At 35.0% G+C, this 16,181-nt stretch overlaps 1 protein-coding gene across 1 annotated transcript in view; it reads right to left on the bottom strand.

Annotated features, from left to right (window-relative positions):
- The window catches only part of LOC128027698 (sorting nexin-25), a 44,983-nt gene that overhangs the window by 20,447 nt on the left and 8,355 nt on the right, over nucleotides 1-16,181 (bottom strand). The window contains exons 4-7 of the mRNA XM_052615515.1: nucleotides 14,889-15,061; nucleotides 12,050-12,236; nucleotides 2,784-2,854; nucleotides 732-922 (exon numbers count right to left, since the gene is read on the bottom strand). Coding sequence (XP_052471475.1) covers nucleotides 732-922; nucleotides 2,784-2,854; nucleotides 12,050-12,236; nucleotides 14,889-15,061 — 622 coding nt within the window. The remainder of the gene's footprint in view (nucleotides 1-731; nucleotides 923-2,783; nucleotides 2,855-12,049; nucleotides 12,237-14,888; nucleotides 15,062-16,181) is intronic.

Below are 16,181 nucleotides of genomic sequence, written 5' to 3'. Positions count from 1 at the left end.
GACTCATAGCAGCAGATTCACGCAGTTGTCGTTATTCACTTGTGTTTGTGCTAGAAAGAGCATCCAATGAAATAATATATATATATATATATGTAAGAAAACATTCTACAAGTGTGCAAATCTCATTGCAAGAATTCATGAATTCATGTAATAATGATTTGTGATTCGTAGAATAGGATTGGTGCACCTGCAGTGAAGGATTCAAGAAGGTGTAACTATTGTGTTGTGTTTGTGGAAGAGGAAAGAAAAGTGCAGAAGTGTGGATCGAGGGTGCATGGAGGCCACAATGGAAGCACTCGCGATCACCCTTATGAAAGCTAAAATAATTTTGAAAAATGGGACACCCTAAGGCCTCGTGGACTTAACGAACACGTGCATGTGCCGGCCATTGTAAGTCCACAAGTCTGCATGCGCACATGAGTTTTCCATTTAGGACAGGGCCAAAAGTGCCCATCACTAATATGAGTCAGAACAGAGATCGCAGAACAGAAAACACAGACAGACAGTGCTGGAAGCAGCAAATGCTTATCATATCGCATTATTCAGTGCAAAACTAATAGAAAATATTATTCTGTATAAAGAAATATGAAGTATATAAATATATAAATATATCTCCAAGTATGTACACATTTGGACTATAAGCCCTTATAGTACTGTAATAAACACACTCGCATGGTCATATGCAATGACGTTTGATATGGCGTTTCTGTGACTGTAATTTCTTCCTGTACCCTTTGGCCCTGTGGACCGTCCCCTTCATCCTGGGCTCCGTTCTCCTGCTGCTCATAGTTCGGACCCCCGAGGAGCCGGATACGCTTCTCACACTGCTTCTTTGCCACTGTGAGCTGGTTAATGTAACGCTTCATGTTTCTGGCACGTAACAGGTCAGCCTTCAGCGCGGCGGCCTCTTTCCCTTTACTGTCTGCAGAGAGAGAGAGAGAGAGAGAGAGAGAGAGAGAGAGAGAGAGAGAGAGAGAGAGAATTCAGAAGCTGTATTAGATACCTGAGAGAAACCAGCTCTGATGTCAGGAGATGATATGATGTACATGACTCACAATGTGTACCAGGATAATTTTCTTCTGCTTCATCTGTGTCACCATCACACAGAGATCAAAATAGATCAAGCATGTACACAAACGAACTGAAATGAGCTGTGACACACTGTTGAACTTGTTTAAATATGCACTCTTTGTTGAGACCAAACTTATTCAAAACTCATACCTGCTTTCAAAGGTTAAAAACTTGAATGAAAAAACATTATAATAATAAAAAAAGTAAAGCTAAATACTTTCATGCTTAAAGTAAAACAAAATAATAATAATAATAATAATAATAAATGTTTTCCCTCAGTAAACAATGAAAAATTCCATTAAAGTGTAAGAAAAACTAATTAAAAATAAATATAAAATAAAAATGATATTACAAACACCTAAATATAAGAAAACTAGGAATTACACTTTAAAAAGCTGCAAACAATTACCAGATAATTAATTAAAAAGACACATTTAAAATAAAATAGTTGTATTTAAAATAACTCAATTATAAATGTTAAAAATTACATTAAAAAAAAACTTTTCTAAAAATTGTCAAAAACTTGCTTTTTATTATTAATTTCAATGTAAAAAAAAAAAAAAACATCTGGACACAAACAATGAAGAAAATAAAATGTTAGATAAAATTTTCCAAACTTTCTCAAATTTTTAAAACTGGGTTGCAAAAACTTGCAAACCCCATTTGCCGAATGCTTTTCATGATCCGAATACCAATGAACATAAAAATATATAATTGGACAGTTCATAACATGAGATGCAAACAATGCTCTTTCCAGTTCCTGAATTTTCGAGGCAAACAATCTAAAATACACATTTATTTTACAGTTTTACAATAATACATTAATTTAGTACTAAAAATAATGTACAATACAAATACCACCACTAGTAATTGCCTAATAAATACATGCAGTTTATTAGTACTATTAGGTACTTTTTTATAAGTAGGCATCAGTTGTTGCCTATCCATGGACTTGCTGTGTGTTGTTTGAATGGAAAGAGCCACTTGTGGCATTCACAGAGCACAGAATGAGTCTGGAAATATGAGCAATCACCTCCAAGCAGCGTCCATCTCACAGCACGCTCTGTCTGCTGCTGGAAGCCAGGGAGGAGGGGACAGACTTTACACAAGCGTTCCCTGCTCTCCTTCCTTTAATAGCCACAGTCATTGTGCCGAACCAGCGGGAAGATTTATAGATTTGCCCATTACAGTGCAGCAGGAGACGGAAAACATGACGACAAATAAACAGCCCCTTTCCTGACTCTCTGCAAGAACTAACATAACATAAATGCTTCCCACCGTGTGAATAAAATGAGCTTTAATTAATCCAGCACTGAAATGAAGGCATGATTAATTAACCTTAACTCCAATCAAAAATGTTCAGCAGTAAGCTTGGTCATTTAGTCAAAGAAAGCCTCCTCACACATAACTAGAGTTTATAAGCTGCATATGCTGTATTTGTGAAGATGAAAACATATTAAATGTCTAAACTCTTTACTCTCTAAGATCTTTATAATATTTTCCTTAGTAAATGCAATGGAACATTCCATAAAATTGTAATACACTGGGGCTTGACTGCTGGCACATTTTTTACTCTTAGACCGTCCATCACAAAGCTCTTCAGACCATTAGACTCCAGTAAAGGATATTACAAAAAGAGAAAAAAAGCAGCAACTTTGTATTCCTAAATAATGAGAGATGTGATTGACCCATGTGTTTGAAGGCCATCCTACCTTTCTGTCTCTTCAGCTGTGGGATACTGCTTATGGTGGTCGCCTGAATGATCTCCACAACTATCTGATACCTGAAGAAATACAAAATGACAGTAGAGTGATGAAATTAATTAAATGGACATACACAGGATATTACACTTTCTTAAAGGACAATACTTAATACAATATACAATATTTAATATAAGTCTCAGGTGACCCCAGAATGTGCCTGTAATGTTTCAGCTCAAAATAGCCCACAGATCATTTATTACATCCTTTTGAAAATGCCTGTTTTTTGAGTGGACGCAGAAACACGCTGTTTGACGTGCCTGTTTCTTTAAATGCAAATAAGCTTCTGCTCCCCGCTCCCTTTTCCAGAATAGAGCTGCACCATTCCAGCTCAGACGTGTTAAAAACATCTGTTTTAGTTGTGATTATCCTGTTTATCGCACTGAAATCATACATTTTAAACCATATGAGTTTAAACTTCAGATCTAGGGTAGAGCTGAAGATCTTTGCCCGAACCCGATGGGACCCGTCGGGCTTAATTTCTATCGTCTTACGCGGGTTCGGGCCAGGGTCGGGCTTGCGCTCCGGTTTGCAAGGTAAACGAGCGGTCATGTGATGCGTTTCGATTAGCGCGAGAAAGATGCGAAAATGAATGCTGAGCAGGTGTTACGGAGGCTTGCCTCTGGTGATTACGTTTTGGTTGCACCAGCAACTAAAGCAAACTCTGAGGTGTGGAAAAGTTTTGACCGTGTTTATAATGAGAATAATGAGTGAATAATGACGCACCATCAGTGAGCGCAGGAACGCGACAGTTGATTCAATCATTTTCCTCCACAAAAACATGTAGACCTAGCCTAATCTCTGTGAGTAAAGGTTTTTCAAATGATAACTAAATATTCATTGAGTCTTAAATGCATAATGTTGACAGAGTATTTACGCTAATGTTGGCATTATTCTTAGATTAAATAAAGCAAATCCGGCGGAGCCTTTATCTTAGTTTCGTTATTGCCAAATACCTATCTTAATTTAAAATTTATCTTAATCTTTTTTTTTTTTAAATGACTCGTTTTTATTGGTGCGTTGGTCTATTTATAGGTTAAATGAGCCTATGTCTAGAATGCTGAGATGTCGGGCTGTAAACGGGTTCGGGCTTTAAAAAAAACTGTCAATCAAAATGTACTTGTCGGGCTCGGGGCCCGAAACCTGTCGGGCTCGGGTCCTGTCGGGTCCTGCATAACTTTTAAGGCCCGATTACAGCTTTAATCTAGGGATTTCTGAGTGCACACATCTGAAGCACACGGACAGAAAACAGCTGTCACTGCATATGAGTACTAAACCAAGTTCTCATTCACACACAAGTTTACTTACAGAAACTAACAGATTAAGGGGCGGTAATATTATAATGAGATACTTTGCCACGTCACCAAGGAAGCAAAATCTGACGCACTTGTTTTCTCAGACGCTTGCAGAAAAAGGCTTACAAAAAACAAAGTTACTGGGTTAATCTTTTTCAAGTTTTCTTGGTTGGTAGGTGCACCAGGTACCCGTTTATAGCACTTAAAACCTGGAAAAATCAGATTTTCATGATGTGTCACTTTTAAGAAAATCTGAGTGGGGTTTAAACATGCAATACAACACAATTTAAAAAAGCACCGCAAATGGTTGAGCATGTTGCTAGAACTTCAAGCATGTTACCAGTGTTGGGTAAGCAAAAAAATATTATTATTATTAATAATTACGCATCAGTGTTGTATTTAAAATACTTTATTAATTACTCTGTCTGAAAAGTAATTTATTATTTAAGTAATTTAACTAATAACTTTTTAAAATCACTATAAACCTGAACTGTATAGACAGTAGAAACACACAAGGTCAATAGAGTCAAACATGAAATAGTTTAAAGCCAACATTTTAGCTTTATCAAAACATACTCGAATACTTATCATTTTGGTAAAAAATTTACCCTTTAGGATAATTCCTTTAAAAAAAAAAAAAAAAAACATTTAAAAATACCACGCTTTACACTTTAAATTTTTCAAAACTAGGAGCACCATATTTTAAACATACTGTATGCGGTCATGTTGTTCAACAAAATAAATACATTTCTAAAGAACTCCTTTGCAACATATTTGAAAAAAAAAAAAAAAAAAAAAACTACTCTGCAAAATCCAGGCTGTAAACGTTACATTTTTCAAAAGTAAGAGCACCATATTTTATAAATTCTGTATGCTGTTATGTTTTTCAACAATTTTGTGTTTTTCAATCCAGTGTGATGTCATTCCAAGAAAACTTTTGTTATGGCTCGTCCAAATGTCGGCAGTCATAAAAATATATATTTCAAACTCTCGAATGTCTTCTTAAGCTCAATTTCCATATATGTGTAACACTTATCCAAGTAAGACGTAAATATTTTTCAATCAGCCAGGGCTTCCTTTTTACCACACACACAGGTATTTTGTTTAATATGCGCCTAAAAGACAGCGATTTTACACGTAGCAGTAGCACCTCTTCCACAATGTAGCCTGCAATAATTTTTATTAGCTCACCTTTGGAAACTTTCTGCACTGCCGATGTAAAATCAAGCCTTGCCTGCTTAGCAGGGTTTGCTGCAGTGTTATCTGTCGATGAACATGGATCACTTAGAAGTTTTTGTCGATACTACCTTGTCAAGTGCTTCAGTAGATTACTTCTGGAATTGACAGCGTCTGATAGTTTTTTCTCACCAGGACATAGCTTACATTTTATAGTAATACTGTAAAATGTCTACCAGTGTTAAAAAAGTTACAAGCCTCCCGGTTTTCATCCAAAAATATCTTAAATTTTGTTCCAAAGATGAACAAAGCTTTTATGGGTTCAGAACAACATAGGGGTGAGTGATTAATGACAACATTTTTATTTTGGGGTGGAGTATCCCTTCAACGATAAGTGTGAGCAATAGTGAAGTTTGACTAGAAAATTAAAACTGCTATTTGTTTCTTTTACTTTCAAATGATGGCTCCATAAAACAGTTTTTGTAGACTTAACTTAAATTCACAATAAAATACAGTATTTCATTAACTGCTGTAATGTTAATAAACTAACAAATTGAAGTACTAATATCTGTTTTGAACCACCATTGATAACCACCAAAAGCTGGTTGTGATGAGAAAGTCACATAATGAGCCAAAGCTCATCACAAACAGCTTTTCTACAAGCTGAGGAGGGCAATACTTATATACAGAAGGTGCACAACGTGTCATTCACACAAACACTAATCCCTATCATGGTGACAAACATGATACTGAAATAATGTCATAAACATTAATTTAACAACATTAGATGTAAGATTAAACCCTAATGTACACAACTGATAAGCAAAAACTAAGAAGACATGGTATTTCAACTACAAAAAAACAAAATATGAAGTGTCATGCAGGGAATTCTGGGAGTGTCAATTAAACAAATTTCACTGTGAATTATACTATTACTTTATTTCTTTTTCACTTCCAAAAAACCTTATTTTTAACAGTATTTTATAGTAAAATTACATTAAATATAATTACATTTATTCGCCAAACATAGTATGGAAACTTACTGTCAACTACTTTGGTTTTTACAGTAGCATTACAGTCTTTTACTGCTAAAATCACAATACTTTTTTACAGTGTAAAACTTTTGATTTTAATAATCAAATGTTATAAATAAACATCAAATAATATTAATAAATGTTTTAGTATTTTTATTGTAAGTTCATGTTTACATGTTTATGTGAACAAATGCCATCATATCATAAAATGTTACCTAAAGGTTTGTTCACATACTAAAAATACAAACATTTTAAATTAAAGCTATGTAGAAATATATATAAAAAAACTAATAAACACTATAATAGTAATTAACTAAGTAATTTAACAAATGCAGTCTTGTTAAAAGCTTTTAAGATCGAGTAAGTTTGAGTCAATGCAAACTGATTAACTAAACAGTCTGTTACATTATCTCAATTTAGTTTGTGCCCATACTGTGCACTTTAAACAAAGAAAGCTTTTACCAAAGTAAACTGATTAACTAAATATCAAGTCTGCGTAAACAATGTTTGTTAAAAATGATCCTTCAAATGTTGACCTAGAGGCAAGGACATTTTCCTTTCAATTATAAAATCACTTCCACTAACACGTCTCGGCCATTGAATAATGAAAGAAGTAAGATTTATAGGATACTAATGTTTAATTGAGAAATTCCTCTGAGGAACAATATTCACTCAAAATTAATGAACTGGATCCTATCCATAGTAAGAAATACCGAACATTTATTACACACTTTCTGCTCTCACAGCGCCTGGTGAGAAAGGATCAGAATGAGAGAACGACTGCATGAAATTGCTTCACAAAAGTCAAATACAAGGAATTTGAGAACATTGTCACAAGTAGCTGGTGCCAAATGAGAGTATTATAAGACGATATCGAGGATGACCTTCAAAAATGACGTCACAACATGAGACCGTTTGTCATATTTATGGAAAATTGGGCAAATGTCATGCTGCCTTCGATTAATGTCTGAATTTATGATATGAACACAATGTCTTAATTATAAGTGTAAATCTCTGGATTGAGTCAATTAAATAATCACAGTGAAAGCAAATTGAGTTGAGATAAATATGCACAGATCAAGCACAGTGGGTAGATTTTGATGTGAGAGGACAACAGGAGATGGACTCTTTGACTGAAGGAAGTGTTATTATGGATTATGAACGGTTTATAATGTTTTTAATCAGCTGTTCGGACTATAAATTAGTTCTAATGGGGAAAGAAACTATATCTTAGAGGGCCTGAGGGTGAGAACATTTTCAGCACATTTTTATTATAGATAAACTGTTCCTTTAATAGTACAATTTAGTTTGTATGTATTTTGTGGTCTTATTAAAAGCCAGTTTATCTGGAAGCAGACTTGCAGAGGGAATTAAATGTCCCATCAATCCCAGTAAAAGCATGAGGATCATGAAATACACATATAAAAGATCAAATACAACCCTGAAGCAGATCATTTTTCTGCTCATTTAGATGTACTAGGACAAAAAAAAGTTTTGCTAAGACTTGAAAAGAGAACAAAAAGACTGCCCAGGTGATCTGATAATTTTAGCAAAATAACTTTATATTACAATTTCGACTTGCAAACACTAAAACATGAACTTTCCAGGAGGATTTGAAGGCAGTGTCACATTTACCCATCCTATTGACGGCTTTACACTAATTTAATTTCCATAAAGCTCCTTTCAGAGCTCGAATCTTTAAGCTTTCTTTCACTGCTTCTTCAAAACACAACACAACTCTGGTGAGGTCAGAAACCTGTGTGATTAATTGTGTCACCTAGCAACAATCTCATTATCTGACTTCAGGTGTGCAATTAGATGGTCAAATTATAGATGCTGAATTTCCTCAACACAACAAACGTCCTTCTCCTTTCAGCTTTTAGACAAAGACTGTGTATCTAATATTATACAAATATAAAACAAAGCATCCTCGTTACATAGGTAAATAATGACTATTTAAAGAGCCAGTAAGATGAAAATTCTAAGCTTCCTATCACTGTTTATAAGTCCTGTACATTAGGTTTAAATCCATCCAAGGTTAAAAAACATTGTCATTTTGTCAAAATATCATTTTAAAATTACCTCAGTTCTCAGAGATCCCCAAACGGTTCGTGCGAAGCTGTTCAAAAGACTCCTTAAACCCCACCTTTCGGTAGCATACTGTGTTCTGATTGGTCAACTAATATAGTCAGTTTGGATTGGTTGTTCTGCACACACCTCCACGATAAACAATGCGTTAGCATCTGAATTATGTCTTATTCCTCTCACCGCGAAGCAAACAGTAAAATAAAAAACTTGAACAGTCTCGCTGCTTTTTCCTCTGTGTGGGCGTATTCAAGCCGTGTGCTTCAGTTTGAATCTGAATAGCGCGTTCAGCGCGGGGGCGTGGTCACGAAGGGAGACATGAAAAACAGACATCGCGTTGTTTTCATATGGATTACTTTATCACAGAATATCTGTATCGGCAGCACTTGTTTAGTTTTAAAGTAGACATATCAAGCTTTCTATAGAGATCTCTCTCATGTCTCTTCGTTGAGTATTCACGGAGTTACACTTCATTTTAATAACGTGTTTGTACATGACGATCAGCGCAGACAGGCTGCAGACAGCACACATACTGATAAGACGTTCGGGAGAAAACAGACACACAACTTCATAATCATACTTCGTGTTGTGATTCGGAGATGCTTGTTGGTCTAAATAAAGTTGGTAATGAACCCTCTTTTATGGCCAAATGCTTTGAAAATCCCGCTGTACTCACCGAGATTAGAAAAGCAGTCATCAGTGAAATGTTGTGAACACAACAAAAGGGATTTGTTGTACTGCTCTGGTATTGTGGTGAAAATGAATTTTAGCCATTGGTTCTTCTGATCTTCACTCTTTGGCAGTGAAAATAAAACAAACTTGCCTTAACAATTAAAAACACACTGTCTCCTCGACATGATGCTATCACACCAACCAGAGCGTCTGTGTGGGGGGGGTGGGGCAGGTCAGAGTTTTGTTTCTCCCAAGACGGTAGGCGGAGATTATTATGCAAAGTGTTCCTAGTGACGTACATAGAGATGGGCAAAAGATTTGAAATCTATAACGACTCGTTTCAGTGATTCAGAGTCGACTCCTTACTTTAGAAGCCAATAACTTTATAAATCGTGTACTTTTTGGTTTAATTACTTTGCACATTGTTTACACGGATGGACAGCTACATCATACACTGTAATACAGGTAATTTTTGATTTCCCATCTGTGTGGCTCTTTAATGTTTATTGTGCTATTTAATATTTTTCTAAACAAATAAAAAATCCAGCAGCTTTTTAAATAATAGTAAAATAAATAAATAAATAATAATCAGAAAAAATAATGTAAATGAAATCTAATTTATAAAAATATTAACTAAACATTATTTATATTTTGTAATTATATATATATATATATATATATATATATATATATATATATATATATATATATATATATATATATATATATATACACATACATACAAGATGGCTTTTTCCTCCAAGCCCTATTTCCTATGGAAGTTTCAAAGACTTATCTTACCTCTAAAAATCACAGGCTTCTCTACAGCCTTCGAAAAGCAGTAGCCTTTGCAATAACTACTCAAAAGCACTACAACTAAACCCTGACACATTGGAAAGGTCTATCTTTATAATGTCTGTCAAGAAAACACACTATAAACACAATGCTTTTATTTCAGAAAGCCAGAGTCTGTCTGTTCCTGCCTGTCGCCCTCGATCCATCTCCATCCTTTACTCCTGGGGATCAATATGGCTGAGGAGTTTCTCTGAGCCTTTAAATGTCACTGTTTCATGACTCACGGATAAATTATACAGAGCTGAACTCTGGCGGAACAAACCTTAAATAACAAATGTCCCCTCCGATACGAGCTGATGGCACATGCTGACAAGCAACGATAAATGACAGTGCCGACTTCCTGTTCACCTATTTAAGTGATTTGTCTGAATGAAAGAACTGAAATTGCTGAAACAGAACTAATTTTATGCGTAAATAAATTGGTTTGGATGTGGTGGAATGGCTGAAATCCGGACAGATTAAGTGAGTCAGATAACACAATATTAATCAATAACCTATTAAATCACGGTCAAAAAAGATTAGCGCAGAGCCAGACTAGGATTACAGACAATTTCTCATACTGTTGAATGGCTTACAATTGACTTTTTTTGGTTTACTTGTTTGTTTGTTTTTTTTGTTTTTTTTTAAGTAGCATATAGTACGAAGTGTGCGGGGTTCGTTCAACTCTAGAACTCCATGATTTCACGATGCAGAAAATGTGGACAGAAATATGCAAAATGCAGTCATAAAGATGGAATTTACTGTGCAATTTTTCACCCATGTTTTAATTTAATCTGTAAACCTCTGTGGTTCACTTTCTTTGCCAAACTAAATGAAATAAATTGTTAAGATTTATGTGTAAAATGTTTATTGTTAAAGCTGTAATTAACTAAAACACTAAAAATAATATTTTTATTGCCTGAAATAAAATAAACATTCAAACGCATTTAATTTTTTACTTTCAGCTAGGAGCAATGTCACTTCAATTAAGTTTTACTTCACGTGCTACAACAACTAAAAATAGGAATGAATAAACTCTACATAGACATACATACATATATATACCGTATTTTTCGGACTATAAGTCGAGTATAAGTCGCATCAGTCCAAAAATACGTCATGATGAGGAAAAAAACATATATAAGTTGCACTGGACTATAAGTCGCATTTATTTAGAACCAAGAGAAAACATTACCGTCTACAGCCGCGAGAGGGCGCTGTATGTCTTGAGTGCCCTCCCGCGGCTGTAGACGGTAATGTTTTCTCTTGGTTCATGTCTCTTAGTTAATTTCTCTCGGTTCATGTCAAATTAATTTTGATAAATAAGTCGCACCTGACTATAAGTCGCAGGACCAGCCAAACTATGAAAAAAAGTATGACTCATAGTCCAGAAAATACGTCATATATATATAAAAATTGCTGGTATTTTCTGTCTACCTTTCGCAAGGCATACTGCAATTTCGGAATCTTTATTTTCTTTTTCTGCTTGTTTATGAGTTCTGTTACATCTATATTTTTTAATTGTTTAATTATTTTAAAAGTAATAATGTACATATTTGGTTAAAATTGATTCCCTATTTTCATTTTCAAATCTTTTTTTGGTTGGTCCGATCGATTGTGAAATTGATTTTTCGATCTAAAAGTGACAGCCCGAATACATACATATATATACATACATACACACATCCACACACATATATATATATAATTTTCAAAATAACAAGACAAAAATGTGCAACAAAATTAACAAAACTTTAACTTAAATTAAAACAAAAAAAACGGACTCAAATATTATTAAAAAACAATATAATGGTATATCAATTGTACTAAAATGCATTTTTGATCAAAAAAATAAGAAAACAAAAGTATAAAAATCATAAAATACAGAAAAAAAGTAGGGCACTATTCTTAAAATTCTAATAACTAAAAAATTTTTTGTGAATTCAGATGAATAGACATCCTTTTTGATTTATTTAAAATTTATTTATACCGTTAAAATGGAAATCATGGAATTTGGGGAAAAAACATGATTTCAATGGGACCTAAAAATCCAGAACTCACTGCTAAATGAATGCAAAATGACAGTAAATATGGCACTGATGTGGCGCTGTGTGTTTGGTACCTGAGCTGTTTGAGGAACTGTATGTCAGAGCTGCTGCTGATGAGTTTGATGAACTCCTCGTAGGACGGTGCGTACGTGTACGCTTTCTTATGATGCTCGTTCACCTGCTCTCGATGCTCTAACTGAGCTAGCAGCATGCGGTTAATGTAGTCCGGATCACTCAACACGTCCACCAACGGCTTTAGCACTACAAAGAGAGAGAGATAGAGAGAACAAGTTAATAGCTTTGTGCCAAACACAGTGATCTCACAAACCTCAACATGCACAATTATATTGCCTTCCACGCTTCATAAACGACAAGCTACTCATAACTGAACTACAGTCAAACAACTAAAAAATAAATAATTTAAATAAACTTCATTAAAATGTATATAACTGAGAAAAAACACAATACATCTAAATGTATCACTTAAAAAAAGAAAAAAATGATCATATTAAAATAAATCAATTTTCAAAACATTTCAATTAAAATTTCAAAGAATAAAAGATTAAAAAAGAAAATCTTTTTAAACAAATGAAAATGCAGTCATCTGCACATATGCTCAAATGAACTGATGAATCATTCGAATCAGATCATTTGCACTGTACTATGAACAAATGATTCATTAATAATCATCCTTCCCAAATCTATATATGAGAGCATGCATTTGATTATGTAAAACAAATATCTTCATTTGTTTGACAAATGCAAAAGATCTCAATAAGGGTGACAGCATTACAGGAACATACATATTTAAATAAATAAATACATTTAACTGCAATTTTTATAACCAAGGAAAACACAGAGTGCATCTAAAACTTATTATAGTTATTATATCACAATTAATTAAATGTTTTACACACAATAAAAAAAAAAAAGATTCAGAAGGAAATGAAGAAGAAAATTCGAATCACTCATTCAATCATTTGAATCCATTCATTTGCCCTGCATGACTGTACGAACAAATCAATTCGGAGTCAAATTCTCCCATGCATTTCACTGGAGGTGTGCTATTGATGTCAGTTATGGAGATTCTTCCAATGCAGTCTTTTATCAGAGTATCCTTTTAGTTCAAATGCTGCCTTAGAGAGTAGCTGCTTATGAACACTGCAAAACAGCAGCTCATTAAACTGCAAATAATGTTTAGTCAATCTCTGCTCCGTCACTCATTATGATGAGATCTCTACACCTCCTCAGGAGCTTGTTGATGTAGCACTAATGAGGAACGCAGAGTCGCAGCAGACAGGGCACACGGCAGTGCCTCATTACTGCCAGACAGAGCTGCTGGATGACGTCAAAAAAGAAAAAAAAACAGTGGCACCCTGCCAGTCTGAGACAACAGATGCAAACACTTCCTCAGTATAACCTCAGAACAAAGAAAAATGGGTTAGAAGTTAATCTAGCAGCTGCATCCTAAAGCTATAGGGCATCTTTAATCTTATTAAGTGCCCTTATTTAGTAAAGCTCTATTATATTCTCTCGGCATTCAAGGTATACATTTTATCAGTTCATTCGCTCCCTTGGAATTAAACCCATAACCTACTGCCATGCTCTAGTATTGCTCCAAGCAGGAAGTTGGGAATTCCCAATTTTCCCAGTTGATCTGGATGAAAAGCAGCATTGAGACATGGAACACTGCTCAGAACTGGGAAAACATTAAACATAGACCTTGAAAAGTTCACCAGAAGATTTGCTGGCAATTTACTCACTCTCAAGATGTAGATGAGTGGGTTTCTTCATCAGAACAGATTTGGAGAAATGCAGCATTACATCACTTGTTCACAAATGGATCCTCTGCAGTGAATGGGTGCCGTCAGAAGGAGTCCAAACAGCTGATAAAAACATCACAATAATCCACACGACTCCACTCCATCAATTCTGTTAACTTGTGAAGAAAAAAGTTGCATGTTTGTATGTTACAAATCCATCAATAGGGCGTTACATTTTTAACTGTCACTTTCAGCCATAAAATACAAGCCCAGAATCCATGATAATGTGTCCTGCAGTGAAAAAGTTCATCCTCTGTTGTCTTCTCACATCCAAATGCACTGACATATTTGTTTAGAAATGTTTTAAACTGGTTTTCACTTGTAAACGGTGCTTACAAGTGTGCATATCTGTGCATATTTCACTCCTGATTCATATGAAACAACTTTTTCACTGGAGAAAGCAAGATTATGGCCAGAAGACAACAGTGTGAAGTTAAAAACGTCTTGGTGGATTTGTTTCACAAGTTGTTCATTGATGGACTGGAGTCATGTGGATTGCTTGTGGATTATTGTGGTGTTTTTATCAGCTGATTGGATTCATTCTGACGGCACCCATTCACCGCAGAGGATCCATTGGCGAGTAATTGATATAATGCTGCATTTCCCCAAATCTCTTTTAATGCAGAAACATACTCATCTACATCATGGAAGGCCTGAAGGTCAGTACATTTTCAGCAGATTTACATTTTTGGGTTATTTATTCCTATAGGCACCAAATTTCTGGAATAGGAAATTACTTATTCATCATGCATTAAAATAAAAAATCTAATTCTCGAGTAAGAAAGTGTCAGTGAATGAAGGCTTTGTTCTGTGGGAGGGGGATTTATCAGTGTGTAGAACATGAGCACCAAATCTCTGCATCTCACTGTGGTTCATGAAAGCAAATTATTTCTACTTATCGAAGTCTTGTGCTGCTTTCAGACGTATTAAAGAAAGATCTTCTTCATTAAACCACATTACAGGAAAGTTATGACAAATCACGACACTGTCTGTTTCTTACTACTATGTTGGAGCTTCACAGACAGACAGATCAAAAACCTTAAGGACAGAACAATCCCACACAGTGTATACCCGGGTCAGTGAGAGTCACCTTTAGTAGCGACCACCTCCACCAGTAAGAGGCGCAGACTGTGTGAACGAGCGTCCCGTGCGGGTAGCAGACGCAGCACGAGCAGACGGGCGCAGCAGCGCAGGAAACGCAGCTCCTCATCGGGACTGCGCAGACACGGATGCAACGGAAACGGCCGTGGTACTTCCTCCAGCCTGGAGAGACAGAGAGGCATGCCATGAAACAAACTGAAAACTGAGATTATAAGAGACAGAAATTAATATATATTATATTAACACTATTTTTGTTTTCTTTTTCTTATTTGGCAATAAAGTGTTTTGAAAAAGTAAAATTGCATTAGATATTTATAAAATAACAAATTAATATCTTGTTTTATTTTTAAAACTAATTATATTTTTCTAATTTCTTCCTTGACAATATGCAAAGCAAGCAATCATGCCAATAAAGCCATTTGAAAAAATTTAACCGATATTATTAAAATAAAAATGTTTTTAATTTTATATTATATAATTTAATTTTACTATTTTTCTTTTCTTCCTTGGCAATACACAAAGCAATCATGCCAATAAAGCACTCTGAAACTATTCAGATGATTTATACTAGATTTTACTTATTTATATTACTATTTTTTATTCAAGCAATCACACCAACAAATTAAGACCATAAAATATGAAGGGGGAAATATTTCATAAATGGGCAGAGACAGATAAACAGAACAGGAAGAGGAAGACAGATGAGAGGCAGAAACAGAGAGGCAACAGAAGATGCCTGTCCACTCAGCTAATGAGCTGTGCAGATCGATCACTGACACACACACACACACACACACACACACACACAATGATGAAGAAACGATGGGCAGTGACGCTCATTACTGCATCCGCATCCAACACACTCACACAGAGAGTGAAACACTGTGTGTGTATGTGCGCTAATGGAATAACACAGAATGATAAGTGTGTAAGTGTTTGTGATGTTTTGTGTCAAACAAAGGCTCATTACAGGCTGGAGTTTTCAAGTTTTCAGCATGTTAATCAATCAAACTGAGAAATATGAATCTCCAGTGTGTGTGTGTTTGTGTTTTCTACTGACGAATCAGCAATCAATGAATCCAATCAAGAGAGAGCAAGCAGATTGAATTTCAACGAGCACAAAGGTTTTGCATTCTTCTGCTTTTCCCATGAAGAAAGGTACATTTGCTGTGTGATGTTATCAGATAATAGTATTTGGGGGTTTTAAAGAGACCACATTAAACACTTAAGTGTTTTTGATAGAAGAAGTAAAACACTTAAAACAAATACAGCAACATTCAGA

Source organism: Carassius gibelio, chromosome A14, assembly GCF_023724105.1.
Source record: "Carassius gibelio isolate Cgi1373 ecotype wild population from Czech Republic chromosome A14, carGib1.2-hapl.c, whole genome shotgun sequence".
NCBI classification, from domain to species: domain Eukaryota; kingdom Metazoa; phylum Chordata; class Actinopteri; order Cypriniformes; family Cyprinidae; genus Carassius; species Carassius gibelio.
The sequence above is the reverse complement of the archived record's forward strand: the minus strand, read 5'-3'. Positions and strand labels throughout refer to the sequence as shown.